The following is a 23,734-nucleotide window of genomic DNA, read 5'->3' as shown; positions in this document are numbered from 1 at the left end:
CCTGTGACTCCAATAACACCAAGAAATAGTAAAAGAATATGAAAATATATCATCCTATGTTGCATACTGGGAAGGGAGCATCATTAAGTAGGCAATGTTGTCCCCTAATCTCTGTCTACAACCATTTTTATGTAGTTGGTTAGATTTGTTATTTGGCTGAATATGGTTAAATTGAAAGGAGAAAGGAATGGATCTAAAGAGTCTATCTATCTGAATGCAAGCTATTAATTAACAAGCACAGTAGCAAATATCTCACCCAATTTTTTAAAAGAAATTATTAATGTAAAACAAATTTTAATACTTCATAACACATCTGTCTGTGTTTAGTGATGAAAAAGATGTGTTTTAATATTGAAACTCATCTTTTCTTTTAACAAACAATGGACAGATTTATTTAAAATTGTGGTTATAAGGATTAGAAATTGACCTAGATTGGATTTTAGAGGCTGTTCCTAAAGTTTGTGTGAAAAAACAATATCCTGAAGCAAGAATTTAGGCTCTATGTATACAAAATAGAATGTAAAGTTGCTGTTGCATCCTGGTTGATTTGCTTAGACACGATACCTTATTCTCACTTACTTTGAGTGCTCTATTTTGCATCCCTGAATTTTACTCTCAAACCTTAGGATAAGCCTCTAAAATCTACCTGAAATTATCTTTCCACTATATTTGGCCTGTTTTAAGGCAAACAACCCAGAAACTAACTGAGCAACTCTGGTTATAAGTGGAGGTAATGGGAGAACACTCCTTAAAAGATGGTGCTTTTGTCCCTGTGGGGTACCCTCACATTCTCTATGCAGCCTCAGAGCAAGCGGGAAATACAATATGGCATTAAAATAAACCAACATGTGATGTCAATTTTATGTTCTCCATAGCTAAATGCGAAACAGAGACTTCGAACAAACAGCTTCTGTCACAGTGGTCATGTTAACCTCTTATTAAAGAATTTCTTTTTTTCCCCACAACTTTATAAAGTGAGACAAGCATCATTTTAGTAGTTTCTTACTGGCAAAAAAGAGTTATGCAGCTTCCCAAACTAACTCAAACTGTAACTTAATGACATCTTTCATGTGTTTTTCCTGTAACTATTTGAAGATCTCATTTCAAAGCTATTAGTCTTCAACAGCTGGATAGGGAGCCCCCACCAAGTTGAAGTTCTCGCCATTGTTACAAGTTGAGGATAAATGGTGTACTGTCCCTTTAACCGCAGCAGGAGGTGGTTCTCTTGGGCGCGTGAGAGAAGGGGCAGGGGGGAGGGCCGCTTTGTGCGCCACACAGATACAAACTAAACGGACATTGGAGCAGCAGCACAGGGACTATCCTGCTGCAACTCTCCCGTCTCTCCTACTCTGAAAAGTAAACTAAATCTGATCCAGCTGTTTGCTGTTCGTTGGGCTTTTTACGGAAACCTGAGTGGAATACAGCCTGAAACTTCCCCGTCGCGTGGACCACAAACAAAGGTAATATTACTTCATGTGCGACTATTGTTTTAAGGTCGACTGCGCAGTTACGGTGCGTTTAATTTCTCAAATTGTGATGTTTTTTCGCGTGTTAACTTCTAGTATTTATTCGGCTGTGGTCAGGGTGTTTTGTATGTAGTTTCCAGACTTCTGTGGGACGTCTGAGAACAGACGTAGGTTGAAGAAAAGCCAGCGGTGTGAAATCTGCATCTCATTTGAATGTCAAATGTGCTCGTGGACAATCAACGCCTGGCAGTCTCATCGGGTTCTTGGCTGTCCCATATGGAGCCGCGGCAGTGAGCCCTCTGGCGTCCTCTGTATCCTTCATCAGCCTGGCGAGGACAGCAAAGTACAGGGCAACCTATAACATTAAGAAAGTCGAGCTTAAAGAGATCAAACACAAGATATAATTCTTTGTGAATCTTGGCTAGTCTGATGGCAGCTGAAGGAGAAAGTTTCCCATTAAAAATATAGATTTAGGAGAAAATAACAGCTTGAATCGTAATCTTGAGCACTGCTCCTTAAACTTTTTCTTTCTTTGTAATTTCAGTAGATCTCTGAGTACAAAGGTTTTAGATTAGATTTTGTGTGTAAAAATGAAAGTGACCCATTTCTCATTTAGTATCCTTATTAGAAGCTTGTCCAGAAGCAACTTGTCAAGAATGACTAACAACTTACTTATTCAGCTTGTAGAAACCAAATATTTGAAAGTAGGTCAAAGATGTTGAAAAAAGTGTCCTAAATAACTGTTTTCAGTGACAGGACAGGATATTATTTAATCAGAGCCAGGACAGATGGACTTCTAAGGCATCAGCTCTATTTGCTAACAGTTATGTAACATCAATACTCTGCAGTAGGATCACAGTAACACACTGAAGCGTGCTAAAATCTCTGGAAATCTACCCAGAGCTTAAAACAGCTTCTTTTACATTATCCATCACCCACAAAATGTCATCATTAGTGAGTTTTTCTGTTTTCAGACCTGGCATCTGCCTCTTGCGGTTGTCATGGCCGATAAGCTGGATAATTTACACCATGGTGGCTGTGTACCTGCTCAGCCTCATCCATCAGGCTCTAATTGAAAGCAGTATAGTGTGTGCTTGACTTTAACTACAGTGACCATAAAGTCTGCAGGTCCACTTTATAACACCCTGTTTCATTATTCGCTACTCATTGCCAGTAGCTAGCTCCTCATTCTTGTTAAACTGTCACTCTGAACAATAGTAGAAGGCTATATGGACTAATGGGCTTTAGATTGGTGTTGTCTTTGCACAACTCTTGCCCTCTGACCCTGTCTTGTACACAAACATATAACCACACCCTACCAACAGGCCTTGGGTCAGTCTGGATTTGTCATATAGCTTGATAAATCATTTACGCACTCTGTAGTTTCACCTTTGTTTAAAACAAATTAGGGAAACTTTCACCCTAGTTTGCACCTTTAAGTAGTCGTATCTTAACCAAGGTTAGGCTTATTTTGTTCCTCGTCCTGTCAGCATCGACACTTTTTCTTGCATGCTCTTGCTTTTTCTGTCCCCTCTCCAGCGACATCAGTGCTGCATTGGTGCACACAATCCCAGAGGTTTCAGCTTCTTAGTATATGGCTTCTCTAAAGGCTACCAGGCAAATGTCTCTCCATAAAGATCTACTGTGCCAGAGGGGAGGGGGGGAGTAAGTGTATGTGTCATCTCTGACTGTGCTTTTTTTTTTGCAGCTGAGGTTACTTGAGTTTGCTCTGGAGGATACTGCTACAGCGTTGTGAGGAAGCTGGCTACCTTCCCAACGCTGACTGTGCTGAGGTCATTACAGTTTTTTATTGGAAAGAGGGTGTGCAGAAGTGGGGGTTGGGGACAGGCAGTTGGAGTCATACACTTATGAACATAGTAACTTCAGGCAGTTTCTCATGCAGTTAATAAAGTCAGTGGATAGCTCATTTCCTTGTGAATAACCCTGAGTTTGGCATTGGTTTGGGTTTCTGGAATCTTTACTATGTGGTTTCTTGAATTTGTAGGAACATTTTTCTGTTTATACACAGGAATAAATACAGTATAAACAGGTTAAGTAGAGTCAGGTGCAACAATTTGTTGTTTCCCATGTCTCAGGAAGTGACTGTGTAAGGTTTATAGGAAACCAAAAGGTAATGATGAGAACAATCTTGATATTTGGTGGCAGTTACATTGTCTATACTTGAAGGAAAATGTATTTCATGGTTAATTACTTAAAGTGAAGTGGTGCTTGAGCCAAGAAAAAGAAAATCTGATTGTGTTTTCTGAAATGGCACAAATTTTCCTGGAGCGAAAAATATTTATTTACTTTTATTCAAGACTAAAGTCTATGGGATTAAAATTTAAGCAAAACTCTGGTGCAAAGCAAAGGAGTAAGCCTTCCAATTTCTGCTAAGTATTAATCACTTCAAAGTGGAGGGGGTATGTATTTTTTCAGCCTTTATACAAAATAGTGGGGATTATGTTGAACTCCCTTTGGGGAGTTGTTTTGTCTCAAACAATTACAGGATTCAACCTGCCTGCAAAGACAGCAGCGAGGTCCTCAGACTTTTCAGAGAAATCAAGCTGAGGATGTTTGAGTTAATCTTTGGACTGAATTATGTCTGCGCCCTCAGGCTTTTTAACCCGCTGTTTAAAAAAAAAAAAAAACATGACCCACAAGCAGCTCAATCTGTAACCATAAAACAGGAAGTCCCTGCTGCTAATTAGCAGTTTTATTCCTTTTTGTAGGTTTGGTCTGTAAAACAAAGATGTCTGCCTATAAACCATCAAGCCTCATTAAATATGTATATAGATTTATTTAGATAGAATTTTTCTTCTTCTTCCCACAAAGGGATCTTTTTTTTCTTCTTCCATTCATGTTACCAACAGTATGGTGACATGCATAGTTAATTCACACTACAGCTAGAATTCAACCTGATCTTTTTGTTGGACCACAGTCCAGACCTCTTGTTAGTTCACATGCAAGGAAGGGGAATTGAGTCATTTTCTGAAGCTTTTCTTAGAGCAAGATGTTATGGACTTTTTATAAGAAATGTTGACATTCTGCTGCTTCTGACTTTTATCTGTTTAAGATCATTGTACAAACGTTGTCTATCCCTAAACGATCATTTTTGTCAGATGGTGCTAAAATTGGGAGTAAATTTGAGAAGAATGCTTCATACAATTATAAGTTGATGTAGAGTCTTAATGTGCTGCTTTTCAGTCACAAGTACTGATCACAGCAACTGTTGTAAGAATTTAAAGTTTTTAAGATGTGCTTATATGTTGCTGTTTGTACAAAAAGATGCAAAAATATAAAACTGACACACGTGGCACACCTGGGCCCATTGAAGTCTAGTTGAGCGTATGCATGCCGGAGTTATCTGATCTGGACATGTTGTGGGAGCACTCGCATCAGGGAAGTCCGGGGGACTTGGTTTGATTGGGCGGGGAATTCTGAAAAATTTTAAACTTTGGTTTGGTTTGGTTTCACTCTGCACATTATTGAAGCGGACCGAACCGGATAAACTGCTTGCTAGGGGCGGTATTCCTTGAAACGACCACTGACCAATAAAAAGACAATCCGGGTCATTAAGGGACCAGGACTGAAAACAGCTTGTTCACTGCAAGTAAACAAAAGAGCAACAATACATTTATGCACTCTGGATAAAATGGATTTCCGTCTTTTACTTTTCAATTGGACTAATTATTCAGATACATGTCCAAAGTCCAGTTTTGATCAGACTGACAATCATTTTTATTTCTAGTGTCATTAAACCATACCTAGTATTACAATAAATCTTGAAAAAAGGGTTCACTTTCTCTTTTCACAACAACCTGATATTACCTGACACCCAATATCACACACGTATCTGTTTTGGTTTTTATCAGTGTGGTATCATAGTTTAAGGGGAAAATAACCTGTTCAACAGGAAAATAATTCCTGTGAGTTGTTCGAAAAGAGATGTGGTTTCTCTCTGAAACCATCAACAGTTAGAAGCTACAACTTCGAATCATGCATGTTTTCACAATAACAACTTGCATAATACAAAACTTTACTTTGGTTACAGCACAACAAAGTCCTTTTTGCATCTCCTCTTTGTTTCCATCAACAGTATTAATTTTATGCTGTAAAACCAGTCCAGATGATTACCGGGTCTGACGTAAAGGTGACTCCAGACAGGCCAGCTTGTTGGCTTCATCTCACATAGCAAACATATAAGAGCATCCTTTTTACTTTAAATTCTAAGAAAGCAACACAAGACAACAGTGTCAGTCATCAGGAGGCACACCTGTTCAGCTCGCACCACATAATCACTTCTTATTGTGGTGCATAACAATAGAAACATAGTTTTGAGCAAGTGTTGCAGCATTGCCTGCTAATGGGGACTTAGTCATACTGATTTAAGGAAATTTCAATATGCAAAGGTAAATGGCTTTAACTAGTTGTAGTATGATGTTACAACAGACAACTGTAATAGCATTAATTTGACCTAGTTTAACAAAAGCTAAGATTTTTATTTCACATAAAACAACAACAGAAGGTATTTAATAGTTTTTCCTCAACTGTTTAAATTTACATTTCTCCATGTTTTTGTGCAAATGCAGCTTAAAACTAGCGGCTGGGCGATATGGCCTAAAAATAAAATCTGATTTCTTTTTTCAAACCAAATCAGATTTCCGATTTTAATAGATTTTTTTTTTCCCCCTTTCTTAAAAACATGTTAAACTTTTACAGTTTCTACAGTATAAACACTTTTATATCTTACATAGAGATATGCACAGACAGCTGCATCTGTGATCTCTTTACGTCTGGATCTTTATCATACAGGATTCACTGCAGATGACCAGCATCAATGCACTGATGTTGGTCGTCTCTTAACAAGTTTGTGGGCTGAAGTTGTCTTCTGCATCTTGAAGAGAGAAGCATTTCTCACTGCGGTTGTATGCACAGCTAAACTGCAGGTGTTAATGATGGCTCATTTCACTGTATATCTGTTCTGGTGCAGAGGGAGAACTGAGTAGGATTTGATTAATCGATTTTATCTATTAATTGTCCAGCCCTACTTGAACAGTTTAGCTGAACTCTGCAAATGAATCTGTTTGAAAAGATTGCTGGTAGATTTTTCTTTCCTGTTTATTACAAACCTCACATCGAGGTTTGTAATAAGGCTTCTGCAGTTAACTGTGTATGCATGTTTGCATTGAGTTAATTCCTCCACCAATAACTATACATGGGTTGTGCAGTGTGTGTTTGATCGGGTCATATATTGAAAAAGGACGTGATAGGTGATGTGGAGTTGGCAGTTCTGGTCCGTTTTACAGTCCAGTGATTTTCATTGTTTCCTTGTGCTGTATGGTCACAAAAACAGGTGGTTCTCTCAAGCGTGCGGAAAAGACGTGACTTTTGGTCACCCTATGCCAGGAAACTAGTTCAGAAGATGGGAACAGTCACATGAGCTGTTGTGTCAATTGTCTGACAGTCCTGTGAGAATTGCCTGTTTCCTTGTGAGTAAGGGTTCACACATCTTCCTGTCTGAACCTCTAGAGGACATTTCCAGGTCAGCAGTCCTGTGCTGTGACTGTACTGAGGTGAAGTTACAATACCTTGATAGATAAGGATCCAAAGCCTTTGTGTCTTTGTATTATATGGATGTGAATCACTTTAAAATATGGGTCTTACCTTTAAGCCCCACTTTTATGTGTACTTTTGTGTGTAATTGTGTGTGTGTGTATGTGTGTGCACATGCTTTTTTTTTCCCCCATGTGCATGGGTGTGCCAGGAAGGCTTGTTATTTCTTCTCTATTGTCCTCTGTGTGACTTTGCTGGGTTTTCAGTTACAGAAAATTTAGCCTCGTGTTAAAATCAGTGTGTATCTGATTATTTTTTAACTGTTTGAATCAAAATTGCCCAAATTTGCCCATTAACCTGTGAGCCTGTTCATGGCAGCTGGAGGTGTTGATGGACTTAAAACGTTTCATTCACACGCAGCCACAGCATGTTGTTTGCACTTCACTAAATAAAAGTTAATGCTCACAGTTTTCAGAAAGTAATTTGTTTCTGATTTTATAAATCAAAGTAGTATGTAAGGTGTTTTGTAGGAAAACAACAATCAGAGAAAAATTACTTGCAAAAAGAGTAAACTAATAATACTTCAGATCTGCCCAACAGCATGAGCTGGTTCTTCAAAAAAGCTCTTTCTCAACCAAACCTACAGGTTTTAGTGAAGCCTTTGATTAAGTATTGCATGTATATCTTTTAGCCCTGGATGCCCATAATAAAATGAGTATGTCTCTGCAACCACAAGGTCTATTTGAATATTCTGAGTCATGATTTAAGAGATTTATTGAGATGCGTAAATGTGTTACTGATGAAGAACAAATGAAACACAGAGCACAAAAAAAAAAAAAAAAAAAAATCAGGCTTGCCTAAAACGAAACGAACAGAGTCCATCTGGCTTGTTATCTGGGTACAGTTTCAAAGGCAGCAGTCTGTGCTTTTGGGGTGTCATGCACATGGTGTGGGTAACTTGCACATCTGTGGAAGCACCAATAACACAGAATAACGAATACAGGATTTTACGCAACATATGCTTCCATTACGACATGTTTTGCAGAGGATTTGCTTATTTTGGCAGGACGATACCAACCCCTCATTCTGTAAGTTACGACAGCACGGCTTCATAGTAAGCGCACGGTGCTAAAGTGGGCAGCCAGCAGTATAATAATTAAAACAAAAGGATAAAATGAGTAATGTAAATAGAAAATTGACCAATAAATTCCTCTTTTGATCAGGATTGGAAAAATCCGGAGGCTCCTCGGAAATGAATTGAAAGAAGATGTGGTGCAACATGGTGGTAAACATGCCTGTATTTAAACTTTATTTGAAATGTGTCACTGTTTTAAATGAAAAATGATCACTGGAATCTCTTTATGATATCCCAACTTCTTTCTTCTTTTTGAAGCTGGGGTGTTTACTTCAACATAAATTTATATTTACATGATTTATTCTTGGTCATTAAACAGATGCTTTTATCCTAAGTAGCTTCTGTCTGAAAAACAAAAGCATAAAGAAGGTAAAGCAGAAACAAGTGGCACATTTTTCAAATTTGACAAGTCAGAATGGTTTAATCACCACTTTCAACATGATGTTGACTGCTGGGTTTGTGTGTAGCTGATTAATTTATTACACGTACCTTGATTAACTGTATCTCGGTGAGCTGAGCCTCTCAGTAATTCATCCCAGTTTGCTTAGTTAAACATTCTTTAAAAGTCACATTCATAACAACTTAAATTTATGATAAATCACAGTCTTGTCACACAACATCATGGTGGTAAATCATAGAAGGATAAAATTATGCAAAGAATGTGCTTTACAAACATTCAGGCTCTGTTTAAGCGTCTGTCTTTGTCCTGTTGTGGCGTTTTTTTAAGCTTCAGATAGGTTTAAGTGGCCGTGTTTGTGGGCCTCTGTGCTGTTTTGTGTTAGTGTTTTTGTTGAGCAGCTATCGTTGAAGTTAACACCACGGGGGTTTACTAACTCATCTTGTTAGTCGGGGTTCGTTGCCTGAGGCCTTTATAGCCAGGATTGTGTGTTTGACTTCAGCAGGGAAGCAGCTGATTAAAAAGACCAGGAGCCGTTGAGAAGTTGACATAGTGCAGAAAACGGTCACTTATCTTCCAGTCACACTGAGCAGCTGCCTACTGATTTTACCACAGTGCATGTGTTTGTGTGGATTCGTGTGTGTCCGCTTCGTTACAGACTTTGTTATCCCTTTGCTGATTTGACACATTTTGTTTCCACAGGCTTGCAACTTATCTAAATTCATTTAAAAAAAAAAAAAACAAGGAAAAAACAGCAGCCATTGTAGCCACTATATTAAACTTATTAACTAGCAAGGCACAAGCCAGCTGTGTATTTGGCATTCAAGCTGTAGGAGAACATTATGTATTCCCTCCCTGTCTATTATAACAAACAATCCTCAGTAGAAATTCTGCTTTGTTTCATTGTCCAGCAGGCACTGGACGGTTTATTCAACCACTTGGCTCAGATCCTGACCCCTGGTACCAGGCGTGGACGCTGTCTGTTTGTAAGCGACTGATGGGAAGGATTTTGATGATTATACAAGTACTCTCATGTGCACAGTGCACATAAGCACACACAGAGTTTAGTACAATCCCTCCACTGTAGGCGTAATGAGGGTTTGGATACATTTCATGCAGGACACGGTGAAAGACCGTCTGTCACTGTTGGCATGACCGAGTGAATCCAGTAGGGACACCCTCCATCACCCCTTTGAGGATGTGTTTCTCTTCAGTGCCTCCATCTGTGCCTACCCTTTTGTGGAAGTCCCTGAAGTAATATTGACCCATATGCAAAAGGTTGCAACCCTCTGTCATTTTTAATTTGGGATGTTACATGGAGACAAGCTGCATTTTTTCCTAAAACATTTTCTCAGGAGACGTGTGTCTTGGGTGGCAACAGCTTATTCTGTAATCAAGAAACATGTTCATTATCTGTTTGGCTTGTAGCCATGAATCGCGTCAAGTGGAGAGTGTGTGGCTGGAGAGCAGCATGACAGCCCACCCAGTGCTTTGTCCAACCACGCACAAGTAACGGCTTTATTAAAGGTCAGCTTGACTGAAAACACTGAGGATTTGTTTAGAAGGTTGTCCTCTGCTCCTGGATATCAGGATTTAAAGAGATTAAGAACAAATAATATCTTAACATGGTGATGTAGTGATTGTGTAAACTGTAAAAGGAGTTGTCGGAGGAAGTTTTACCACATACCAAAAGGTATAGTGTTGGTATATTATGGTATAATGTTGTGGTCGGACACAGGGATGTCTGTTTGGCCTCTGGAAGGCCAGCGCTTTAGGGGTTTTGGTCCTGGGCTCCCCTCACAAAAAGCAGAACGCCAGCACAGACATGCTGGTTTTATTTGCACACGTTGAAAACGCTGTTGTTAATCCTCCTGTGGTTTTGTTTTTTTGTCTGGGTGGTAATGGGGCTTTGCAAGCTAATCCACTACAGTTTACATACACTCACACAAGCACTCACACACAGAAGGCCTGTAGTGCATTATCATCATTCTACCAGAGATTGTGTTACAAAACATAGATCACTCCTTTATATAATTCAGAAACAAGAAAAAGGAAAACATTGTTAAATTGTAACACTCTGAATTATTGCTTTCAATTCATTAGTTTTGCAGTTTGATCCAAGCTCTGCCTCAGTCAGTGATATGGGAGTCGTCCTGCTGGGTGATGCGAAGTCTGGGGGGTACAGGGGGGATGGCTTTAATCCCATCTTATTAAGAGAGGACATCACTTTCTTATACTCCTTCCTCTTGTCAAGCACCTCATAGGAGTAGTCTTCATAAACTCTGAATGAATGACCCTGGTTAAGCTTCTCTGAGCCTCTCAGACCAGCTGTTCCTTTTCTGGAAGTGGCTGAAGTATAACAGAGTTATAAGTGGCAGAGTATAACAAGTCATGGCTTTGGTTTGAGGGTCGTGCTGCGGTGAGCCTAGTCCAGTTCAGGTGCAGAAGAGATGATTTCCTCACGGCCTCTTGCAGAAGTTTCGAAAAGAACTGCATAGGTTGTGGACCTTCAGTTCTCTCAGGGAGCCCAATCGTTTCAGTGTCTTTTATGAGTATTCATAAAAGTCCCTAGAGCTTTCCCATCTTGGGCTGTGTCAAACTAGTTTGTTCAGTCTCAAGTATCAAGGTTTTTTTTAGTTAGCTTTGAAGTTTAACTCTCCTAAGTTGTTTCTGTGATCTCTTAGGGGGCATTCACACCAGGATAGTTCACTTGGTTGAATTGGGGAATTGGTTCACTTGGGGAGTGCAACATTCTTCTGGACCGGGTTTGCTTTCATGCTGCATTACAAATATGACCTTTTAAATAACATGTCCCACCTCCACCAGGGGGTGGAACACCAAGAATTTCATAAGGAGAAAATGAATCGCACAACAAAAAATAAAAACTGTTGGTTAATGCTGAACAACTTTGGTTTCTAGTACATAAAAGCTAAATATGAAGCTGTATCCAATCCTAGCAGTCCGGGGTCCATCAAAACTTTTCCCGAAGTCTTCCATGTCTGACTGCAAGCCATTTCTCCCGTCCAGAGTTGCAAATTGTCCCACACGTGCTGATTTTTTGTAGTCCACTTCCTGGACATGTTGGGGGACTGTTGTGAATGTGCCTTTAAACACATGGAAATTTGGTATGAAGCTGCTCCGCTGGTGTAGAAAGGGGTTTTTCCCTGTTCTCTTTTTTCCTTGATATTTTCATATTGAATGACAGTTTATGTGCACCACAGTGGAAGATATGTGATTATTCATCAATATGATGTCTCATCATTGTTTGTAGTCTAAACAGTGATTGTGGTGACATCTGCAACCTTTATAAATAGTTTTTGACTGCAGTCATAGGTGTTCAGACTAAACAGGAGGAGGCTAAAGGGTGGTGGGGGCTCCAGTGGTGAGGGGGACGTGCTTGAGTCGTGTGTGTGGAAGGTCAGTAACTGAAAAATGTGCAGTGAGTTAATCTTTAATTTTTGCTGAAAATGTATGTTTGTTATCTTTGGAGTAGTAAGAATCCGTATTTATATTAGGAAAAAAAATACTGATGAAGACCTTAATATTTATAACTATAATTTTTTTTTTTTATTATTATTATTTTTACATTTGCATTACATTTCAGTGGCCATCATGAGATCAACCTCTGAGGTACCCTTTTTCTCATTTTATTTACATAACATAGCACATTGTTGAGGGCAAACTGGTGTTTTACCTTTACTGGTGATGCTCACTATTTCCCTCAGTTTCAGTGTCAGGTAATTAACTCCAGGTGTTTTTATACACATTATATATCCATTTAACCAAATAATGGAGTTAAACCTGTGTGAAATTTGTTTGTTCCTCATCACATGGGTGGTGAAATAGTCTCTTTCTTAACATTCACAGTTCAGGATATTTGTGTCATTTGTCATACAGGGTTTGCCTTCAAGCAGTCTGACTAGATATGAAGTTAAACAGGAAGGACTGGTTTTGTTTGTAGCAAGCAGTAATTAAGTGCAATGAAGGAGCAACTAATAGTACTAGTTTGTCAATAACAGGGTCAGCACACGGTTCTAAAACATGTCAAAAGTTGGTGATATTGCTTATACTGTTCATATCAGTCCCATATTTTAGACTTGCATGTGATTCGCTTTTCAGATCTTACAACAGTTAAGCAAAGTGAGCTGAAGTTTTTTAATGCCACATACCCATGATATTTTCTCATCTATTATCGATGTGGTGAGGTTTTGCTTTGCTCAGAAATTCTGGGGGGACATGAAAAAGAACTTTGAACCACACAAAAAAACCACAGTGAAATCGGATGGAGGCTTTGCTTATGAGCTCATACCAAGACTGTGGCTACATGATGCGAGTCAAAATCAGATTTATAAATACCTGGAACATTTAATTATTAAACTTTTTATAATCATAATGTGTTAGTTTTTACCACAACCTTCTAAGTTAGGCATGTGTGTCATTAGCATATTGTCAGTACTAGCATTAATATCAGTGCCAGTTATTGATGTTGATACTAATCAATGGTCCCATCAATACAGCTCTCTATAATATAAAAGTAAACATAAAGAAGTGACTTGTAAATATGTAAAAAGATTAAACGGGGAGAAAAACATAGTGAGCAGCACTATTAAAATAAATCATCCTGTTTATACCCATGACCTCAGACTTACTCGCTTCTCCCTGTTAGTTCACTGTTTTCATTTATTTTTAATGTACAGACCTTAGATCTGCATTGGCTGTGCTGCACGCTATACATTTTATCTATCTATGAGCTGCTGCCACTATTTAAAAAAAATAAATAAATAAAACTTAACCAACTGGACTTCATAGGTGTGAATGGCTGCAAATTTTTTCAGACTAAACTTTGACATTTTTCTGTAATATTCTGCTGGGTGAATAACTACAATAACCACGAAAAGACATTAATATGACAAACAGACTAAAAGCTTCAAACATAACTTAATGTGTCTGGGTTGACAAGATAGAGGAGCCTGAAAAACCAATTTATTGTCTGAATAGTGGAATCACCCTGACAGGGCAATGATTAGATGCTCTGAGCTTAAGGTAATTATCAGTTACCACTGCTTCATGTCTTTCAAATGATTTATTAGATGTGGCCATTTGTAAAGCTGAAAGCCCTTAAACAAGCAGTATAGCTGAATGTCATAGGCCTAAATTTATTATCAGGTGTAGCTGAATTTGCTGTCAAGCCTAAAGGGACGATATATAGCAAGAGCAGAACTGGGCCCAGAATAGAATCCTGAGGGACTCCACTTAACAGGTCACTAGTCTATTCATACTTCTAGTCAGATTTTTTTTTATGCACACTGAAATTTCTGTTTGAAAGACAATAAGTGAACCATCCTAAAACAACACCGGAAATCCTCACCAAATCCTGAATCCTGTTAATTAAGATGCTGTGATCAGGACTGTCAACATCTGGGGCAAGGTCCAGCAAAACTAGAACTGTAAACTCTCCAGTGTCTGCTGCCACCATAACGTTACACTATGAGACACTTTGAGAAGAGCAATTTCAAAAGGCGTCTAAAACAACTGCAAACTATGTCCTGAATGAATAACTGCAGATATGTTTGTATGCTATCTAAGTCACTAGATTGGGACAGCTGCATCTTTACACTGTTAGCCGCACTGTAGACAGAGCTGTTGGATCTGCTTTGTTAAAGCAATAGTCAGTTACAAAAGTTTCCTCAGGCAACTTTCTTACCTGCAAGATGCTTTTTTATTTATTTAAAATAGATATCAGTATGTCCTGTAACTACTGGAAAAGGTGTAGATTGCTAGGAATTTGGGTTTTGCTGCTTATCATTTCATAGAAACTTTAAACACCAGCTGTCTGAAACTGTTTAGCTCCTTACTTTGCTGCCAAAACAGTTCAGACCTGTTGGGACAGATATTTGGGACCTCTGCAGTATTATCCTGGTGTCTGGCACTGTGACATTGGCAGCAGATCCTTTGGATCCTGAGGATCAGGAAGAGGCCTCTGTGGATTGAGGTTATTGAGGAACATCACACGAATGCTGAATTTAGTTGGAACCTGGAATGTTTAGAGGATGAATCAGTATTTTAAGACTCTTTCTAATTTCCTCAATCCATTCCTGATTTTTTGTTTTGTTTTTTGCTGTTGTAGTTTGCATTGTCCTGTTGGAGTGTCGGTGACACTGATATGAGGTGCCTTGCAGCAATGTTACGATTGCCAGTTTAGTATTCACATGAATGTTACAGCTCAATGATTCCCTGTTCACATTCCACTGCAATGATATGATCAACGTCATGTTTGTGTGGATAGTAAATGCAATTAGAAGGTCATAAATCATACAGCTGTTTTTTTTTCGTCTGTTTTAGCACTGTGTTCTGTCGTGCTGTTCATCTACCTCTCTTCAACTCGTGAAGTATTTCATGATCAACAGACTTTTGTTATTCCAATCCTTTTGACACCACCAGCACCTCCCCTCCCCCTCGTGGGAATGAAATGTTTGCGCTGAAAGTTAGGGGCCTGACAGAGTAGGTGCAAATGAAAGTTGCCGATGCTCTTTGTGAAAGATGGGAACTTTGCATTGTTATGCAGCTCTGTTGATTAATTGATTAGGAGTGTCATAGTTGGCCTTGGCTAACTGGTATATGCATTAGCATATCAATGTAACTGAGAATGGATGGGGGAAGGCTGTGTAGTTCAATGTTAAACCCATTTTTATTGTTGCTCAGACAGCAAAGATTTAACATTTGATGTTTAAAATTCACAATTTTCTTTTCACAGATGAAATCTTAATCATTTTGGCAACAAAATGCTAACATATTGTGACATTATTTTAGTAGTTTTAAAGTATTTTAGGGCAGTGTTTTAATCTGTAGATATGGAAGTAATCAGATAGCTGTTGTGATTATCCTCACCCTGATTCTCAAGCTTTTGTCTGGAAGCTTCCACCTCCTAAATACATTTTTTTTTTTCCACTGTCTCACTATCACTTTTTTAAAGGCAAGCATAACAAAAACAGTCAGTTTATGCTTACTGGTGTAGTGTGGTGGTATCAGAGCTGTGACTGGATGAGCAGCTAAAGTGGCATAGGGATAGTCAAGCGTGTTGTTTGATATGTGGGATTTACAAGATTTACAAGAGTAAGGCTGAACAAAGCTGAGTGTGTTGTTTTTCGCTTTTCTCTCTCTCTCTCTCTCTCTCTCTCCCGTTTGTGATGTCATTCTGCCCATATCAGAGTCTACTGGTGATATAAGATGCTCTTAATCATTCATGGCCCTGTCACCAATTGTCTCAGTTGGAGCTTGAGTCACATGGCACTGCGAGTGCACACTTACATAAAGGCTTTGTCTCCAGCTGGCACAAGAACTGAGGCAATAATTCTCAGCTCATACAAATTAGATAATATCACGTCTTTGTAAACATTCATTCTAACACAAAACATGTCCCAATTTGTATAAGTTATTCTTAACTATGTAATAGTAGCATAGCATGGTCAGCTTTGTTAAGCCTTCAGCCAGTGTTAAGGGTGAAACTGGACTCACACTTGACAATGTTTATTGTTTGGATGTGTAGACCGTGTTTAGTGAACCAATCTGTGAAAGATTAACAACAGAAAAGTGAAAAAAAATAAATGCAACAGTCTCATTCCTTTCTCCACAAATATCAAGGTCAAATTTAGCAAGAATAGTAGTTAAAATAACTGAAAATGAAAAGTACAGCTGTTGCAATAACAAATCATTAACACCACAGCATTGATCTGTCAACACAATTAAATCAACTACAATATTTTTTCATTTTTATGATTGAATGTGCATGTACTAAATGTTAAATAAATGCTTCGTTTACAGAGTGGTTAAGCCTTGACTTTGGCTATCAAGTAAACTTCTTGCTGGACTGTGGACATGTTGGACAGATAATCTCCTCCAGCTGCCCAGTTTCATCTCTTTGGGCTTCAGTGCAGATTCTCCAGTTGTGCAGGGTGTCCACCACCACCTGGGCATCATTTTACCCTCTGCTGGTGCAGACCTTTACCTGCTACAGGGTGGAATGTGACGACTGGCATTGGAAGACTGTGTCGAGCTTACCAAAGGGGAGTCAAAGACCTGCATTGTTCCAATTAACATTTAATCATTTCACGCAAATGGTGAAAACTTCTCTTCTTTATCAGTAGACATTAGTATGACAAATTTTCAGTAGCTCCCATTCCCATCTTTTTTATTCCCTTTCTAATGCAAATAAAAGTGGAATAATTTCACATACTGTGGCATTCCTGCTCTGGCAGCCCTTTAAAAAAAAGCATCCAAAAGATATTAAAGAGATAGTACATGGGCACCTAGAGTTTATAAACTAAGCTTTGAAAAATTATTCTGGCTCATCTATTGTGGGAAAAATGTTAACATTCCCTCAGCTAACTACCCGAACTTGTAAGGAAAGCTAAAATCTAATTTGCTTGTTTATGATAAATTTCTCTTACAAACGCAGATTTGGCTATTGCATTAACAAATTCACTGGAATCTGTCATCTATTCATAACATGACAGATGTGTGGACCTTATACTGAAGCAGTAAGGCTCTCTGGACTCTGCCACTGATGACTCATATTTTACAGAGAACTGAAAGGCTCAAACTGCATACGACAAGGCTGCAGGCGGGCCATACTTCACCTTTTGTCAAGGCCACAATAATGGTGTCTGATGATCCTGGTTTTTTTTAAACTACTCTTCATCAAACATCAAGGGGTGCCAAGAGGCATAAAATGGGCCATTTTGTATAATGACCTGAGGTGTGAGGTTTGCACCTTTTTGATATTTGAGAACTCACTGACATTTTTTCTGCTGAGACTGAATATCTTCTTGTGACATGGCACATCAAAAGCATTCCTCTTCAGCTATATCACTGTGGAGGTTGTCTTATTGCCCTGCATGTGACCACCAGGAAGGGTTAATCCATCTGAATGAGCTGGCCGCTTCATGAAGGGGATGAAATCTTTTTCTCCTTGCCTCCAGCCGGCTTAGGAACAGGAAGTCCAATAAGGTGGCCAGTGCTCTGCTCTCATGTTCGAGAAATAGAAAACTTCAATCAGTGGGGAGGAACACATTAGTTGACGAGTTTTCTACAGTGGTCAGCCACACATTCAGCAGCCTTTTTTTTTTCTTTTTTGCAGGAGTTACTAATTGGCTACTGCACAATGAATGAAAGGGTTTACCTACCGTTAGATCATACTTCAATAATTTAACCACGGTGTGTCTGCTCACAGGGAATTCAGTGGTATTTGTTTGCTTTAAGCTGTAAGCTTACAATTTGGCATCCAGTTGCTGTTTAAATAGCTTTCACAACAATAAGCTTATTCCAGTTGTCTAGCATTATGGGGTGAACTTGAACTCAGATGGCTTTTACAATAGAAATTGAAAATAAGCTTTTCATTTGCTCTCTGTTCAGCCTTTGTGCCAAAAATGCATCTGCTCCATTAGTGCCAGAACTACAGAGGAAGTCTTGAATGAAGTTGTTGAAAGCAGAGAATAAAACTGCGGTAGTGGACAGAGTTCATTTGTCTTATTTGGATGATCTGTCATTTGAATGAAGGGCTAAATAAAAAATAAAAAGCTTTTATCATCTATCAAACCCTGCTCTGTTCCCCTTCCCTCTGGTGCCACAGTTGCTTTCCAGTTCAATGGGTTCTTGTCAGAAATGCAAATGTTTTCATGGGTGACGTTCTTTTGGAATATTGTCGAGTGAAGCCCCATTCATTCATGGAAGAGATACGCAAGCAAGCCTATGGCGTGGGCTTCTAGCTCCAGTTTGACAACACTCAGTGATGGTGTTGCTGTCTGGCTAAAACAATTGAGACCCTTGTTAGTTTCTGTAACACATGGAGATTGTTGACGGTAGCTTGCCCATAAGTGGGTGTTTAAACCTCTTTTCCTTTCAGTTCCGTTTTAAGATCATGTTTCAAGACTTGAGTAACAAGTGACTTTGGTCTTTGAGCTGCATTAACACTTTAAGTCAAAGATTATCAGAATGAAACTGACATGTCTGGAAAAAGTAATTTACAAAACACTTGCACCCATCACCAGAGCACATATCAGTATAATGGAAGGTGAACATGGATGTGTACTAAGTGTAAATAATAAAATTTCAATAAAATTAGTTGGGACTCACATGGCTCCTTCGAGGCTAAATTAGCTAGAGAGGAAATACACAAAGCTAGGAAACATTTTATCTCCCCGATTATCAGGGTGACAAAAGAATGTAGCTGATCTGGACTTTCTAAGTTGTGCTGTAAGTTGACCCATGCTGAAAAAATGCTTCTCCCCTCAGTTTTTTTTTCCTTCATCCTTTTATTCCTTTTAGCTGAACTGCTCTGGCTCCCAGTATCCTGTCTTCCTGCTTATGTAACAGTGAGGGGCCTAAATGGGAACTAAAGCACAGCGGTAACAGCAGCGTTGTAGCCCAGTGAAAAACTGAGGGAGACAGCAGATAGAAAGAACCTCAAAAAATGTATCAGAGGAATGGAAACTCATTTGAATTGGAACTTACTTTACCATGGCAAACTTCACTGGTGGTCTTGTTACTGGATTGAAGCGGAATAAGCTATGAACTTCGTACCAGAAAAGCCCCTTTCAACATTACATAACACCCTCACAGACTTTTGCATATTAAAGCTTTTGCTATTCTAGAACCCCTCAAGTGAGTCTTCATTTTGAAGCCCTGGCAGCAAAAGTTTCTGTGCTTTATAGAAATCAGGAGACGGTGAGTTATTAGATCGGCAGCAATGAGAAGCAAAAGCAGGGTTTTATATTTTCATTTGAGTATACACGATGTCTGTTTTTAATGGCATGTTTCCAGATTACATTTGGCTTTAATGCTCTCCATTGTTCTTCTTTTAGGCTGATTCATCCTCAAGATGAAACCTGAGCTGAAGGACCAGAATGGCTGCATGCAATAAACACCTGGAAATATACTTTCTTTGATAACATATCACACACTTGCCAAAAAACTTTGGAAGGAACTCTCCCCAACGCCTACAAAGCCCAGTTTGATTTCCATCTGAGGATAATTAAAAGACTGCCATCATGCCTATTCTCAAGCAGCTGGTGAACAACTCTAACCAGTCAAAGCGGAGGTCTCGGGCTGACCTGACTGCAGAGATGATCAGTGCTCCATTGGGGGACTTCCGTCACACCATGCACGTCGGCCGAGGAGGCGATGCCTTTGGGGACACTTCGTTCCTAAGCACCAGATCAGGAGAACCTCCCAAAGAGCCAGAAACAAAGCATGGCTCACCAGGTCCCAAACCGGGGCTGCTATCCCGCACCTTCAGAAGCAGCAAGCGGTCTCAATCTGTAAACCGAGGGGACAAGTATGAGTACAACACAACGGGGCCTTCTGCCGGCTCTTCTCAGTTTGTGAAAAACGCCATATCCCTGCCTTACCTAAACGACGAGAGCTGTAACAGCAGCAACCAGCTGCCGAAGAGTGTTTCCTCAAGCCCGATGAAGACGCTGACAGAGATCGAAGGGAAGCCGATAAACGGTGCAACTGCAATGGCATCGCGGGATGTGGAGTTTGATGAGCGTAACTTTGGGGAACTTACGGATTTGCCTCCATCTGTGCCTAAATCAGGCGGGATGAAGCATGCAGAGTCTATGATGTCCTTCCATATTGACTTGGGGCCCTCCATGCTCGGGGATATCTTGAGTGTGATGGAAAAGAAAAGCTGGGAGGATGACGACCTGGGCTATGAGGAAGGTAAAGGCAGCGAGGGCCATGCATCCCCTTCCTATATTCCCCACATCGATGATGACGATGACGCAGAGGAGCGGGCCCCTGCAAGGCCACCTCGAAGCACATACCAGCACAAGGCCATGGTGGATCCCTACACCCCGGAGCTGCATGCAAGGAACAACCACCACAACACGGATAGCTGCTCTGTGTCCAGCTCAGGCTCGGATAAACCTCAGTACCACCTCCACGACGGCGACACGGACAGTGCAAAGTACAGCTCGCCCCGTGGAGAAGATGACAGAGATTTCACCTTCATGGATGAGGATGACGACGAGATTCGAGTGTAGACTGAGCAAATATTGCTGCCATGAATGGTTTTCGAGGGCGCTAAATGAGAGCCAGTTTTTAGGGGTTATCACAAGCTGGGGAATCAGGGCCACGTGAGGTTTGTTATTGTAGATCGATCTAATATCAGTACACCTGGATCAACATCATAAATAAAACCAATTAAGCCTTTTTCACTGTGCTTTAGAAAGGAGACATGAGCTCTGCTTGAGCGCAGACGGCTCAATAAATACCTGTCTGGATATGTTTGGGTTGGTTGATGCAATTCTTGCAACATCTGAACTCTGAACACATTATTTTTGGTTTTTACAGAAGTTCAAAATAATACTGGCTCCCACGTTCAGACCCTTAACCAAGAAGGAAAATCAGTGGAAATCATTCACTTTTTAAGAAGATTTAAAAAGTCAGAGAGAGATTAAAGAAAGGATGTTGGGATTGGACGTTAGACTCTGAGGTCAAAGTGTAAGAAAAGGTTTGTAATCAGCATGAGTGGGAATGATCATGGAGCCAGTGACACTGTTTTGAGATACACTCTAAACAGTTCTAGTTATTACTTTTATCTGTCTAAGTTTAAGGATGATTTATGCCATTTTTACATTGTTGTGTGTACATACAGTATCTTTAAGTTGGTCTACAGTAGCCTATTGTATTTGAGTTTGGTAGTACATTATTTTTGGGAAGATCTATATTCTTAAAATTCCCATGTAGCTGTGATATTTATTCATTCATTATCATAAGGGATGGATCAGTCTTAATGTAAACTGCAAAGTCTTAAAAGGTTTGATTGGTGGGCTTTTGATCTTTGTCACTACAGAAATTTAACGGTACTACAGAGCGATCCTTTGCATCGAAGCTGTCGTTATGACACGGAGCAGGGAACTTGAGAAGACATGAAATGTGTAAATCACATCACTCCTGCTGAAGACAATGTGAATTGTCAAAAAAAGGCCTTTTTGTATGTGTTCCTTGGTACTTTTATAAAAGAAGACAGAAATGATGATTTTGCAAGCGATAATGAATGTTGTCTCACCTGTAGTTATAAAGGAGGTTGGTAATATTAGCAGGTTAGCGGAGAGATGTACTGAAGCGAGTATCTACAGTAAAATTATAACAGGCATTTAACTGTCCAGCATAGGAGCCTGGGCTCATCTTTAAGTGGAGAAAGAGGATCTAACAACATGTACAAGTGTTATTAGAGCAGAGCGACTTAATAAAAGGACATGTCTCAGATCCCTGGGAATAGAATAAATTTTCTGACCCCCAAGGTGATAATATTCACCTTCTCTTCACATCCCAGATCACATAGTAGGAACAGATGATTAAATCAACCAATCATCTGGCCTCGACCAGTCTGTTCATTAAATGTGTTAGATTACCGTCCCACCAACCAGCTGGGACTGCTTCAGAACCAGCAGGGTTGGGAACAGAAAGGTGGGCTTTCTCCTTGGATTTTTTTAATCTTATTTTTGTGTGTGTGTCTTTAGTCAGCTTTTACCACACACTTACTCACTAGGTGGCTTTCAGGTGTAAATGAAAGAGAAATGTACTTTCACTATATCCATATTCTTTTTTTAACATTTGATAAATGGGAGTTTTGACTCCTGTTGTAGTTTCCTGTCGCTGATGCAGGGGTTTGTACAGAGAATCGGGATGCTGTGCCATTCTGCCTCGAGCTGTTGTGTTGGAACAACGAACGAGCTGCGAGAAGTTTGGGAGTTAAAACCTGTCTGGAGGAAACTGCCAAGTATATGTTAACCGAATTAGAGCCTGACTGATACGGATGTTCAGGGCGGAAGCAGACATTAAATTGTAGCTAGTAAAGGAAAATAAATATTTCAATATCTGCTGATATTCTAGAGACAAATGCAAACATTATAGATGTATGATTTTGTAAGGAAAAGGGAAACTGGTGGGATTATTGTTTAATGTTCTGTTCTACACACCTGCAACATGCACTCTGCTACATGTTGCAGGCAGAGCTGAAAGTAATGTTTATAAGAGTTAGGGTGGACTCTTATTTTATAGCATAATCTATTTTAGGTTATTTCATATCTGCACTACATGGGAGCATTATCCACACTGCATCAGTCAGGCTCTGAGCTTTCCTATCAGGAAAATGTTTGCTTGGATATGCTGTTTTCAGCATTTGTGCGAACCTCTTTCATATTTTCATAATCTGGGGAAAATCTCGATGTTTTCTACTGGGGCTGATCTAGCTCCTCACTTTCAGTATCAAGAAGCTAACTTTTTTTAAAAATATATATTTTTTAAAAGACAGAAGAAACACTCCTTATGTGCTGTTATTTTAATGATGGTATTATATCTAGTACCATGGGCGATTCCAGTGAACAATGTTTGTTATCAGCAGTGCGAGTGGTGGGAGTCAGAGGAATGTTGGCAGTTTTAATAAAAAGCATATTTGTGGTCAAATTGTACGTTAACAGCCAATCTAAGTCACCAGAGCTTAAATTTAAGGTAATTGGAGAAATATGAAAAGTATACTAAATTACACTGAAAGACTTTGTAATTGTTGTGTCTGGCGTTTGTTGTCGCTCTGTGGGGAAACTCCTTAGTAGGCCAGAATAAACCATTTGACGAATGTACAAATACCGTCTGCCCCAAGGTCTGCTTTAAGTTTTCCATTCTCTGAAAGCAGTGGTTTGGTGAGTGGTGAGAAAAAAAAAAAAGATAAGGACTGCAAAAATCCAACCGGCTCAAAGTTCAGCTGTAGAATATTTTTTATCTTTTTTTTTCTATACTGTGGCTTTAGTGTTATGCCGAGTATGTACTGTTTTTGTTTCCTCTTCCATCTTTTGGTTTCACAGTTTATTAATATATTTACCTCCTTCACCTTTCTTTCTTTGGAATAACGACTATATTTTTCAATAAAAGAGAAAGCTGGTAATCTTTAATTACGGCTTGGCTCCTTTTTTCTCTCTAATCTCAGTAAGTCTTTCACCACAGGCTGCCTCATTTTCAAACTCATTTGTGAGTTTATTCACACTCTGCTTCCAAAATACGTAGAGCACTGATTGAAATCTGACCTTGATGTAGCCCCTACAACGTCTACTGAGGGAGCCGCTGAAAGAGTTCCAGCCACATTCGGCGTTTAATAAACACCCAGTCTGAGTAGATTATTAT

The 23,734-nt window shown here is 39.5% G+C and overlaps 1 protein-coding gene across 2 annotated transcripts; it reads left to right on the top strand.

The window, feature by feature from the left end:
- The first annotated feature begins 1,263 nt into the window (after positions 1–1,263).
- cdc42ep4b (CDC42 effector protein (Rho GTPase binding) 4b) lies at positions 1,264–23,505 on the top strand. Of its 2 annotated transcripts, XM_041974400.1 has the most exons (3): positions 1,264–1,460; positions 3,175–3,259; positions 19,411–23,505. In XM_041974400.1, exon 3 carries the CDS (start codon positions 19,597–19,599, stop codon positions 20,593–20,595), a length of 999 nt encoding a protein of 332 aa, XP_041830334.1. In that variant the 5' UTR covers positions 1,264–1,460; positions 3,175–3,259; positions 19,411–19,596; the 3' UTR covers positions 20,596–23,505. The 2 variants fall into 2 exon arrangements, with proteins under 2 accessions (XP_041830334.1, XP_041830333.1); XM_041974399.1 differs by lacking the exon at positions 3,175–3,259.
- Positions 23,506–23,734: the final 229 nt, after the last annotated feature.

Source organism: Melanotaenia boesemani, chromosome 21 (assembly GCF_017639745.1).
Source record: "Melanotaenia boesemani isolate fMelBoe1 chromosome 21, fMelBoe1.pri, whole genome shotgun sequence".
Lineage (NCBI taxonomy): Eukaryota > Metazoa > Chordata > Actinopteri > Atheriniformes > Melanotaeniidae > Melanotaenia > Melanotaenia boesemani.
The sequence above is the reverse complement of the archived record's forward strand: the minus strand, read 5'-3'. Positions and strand labels throughout refer to the sequence as shown.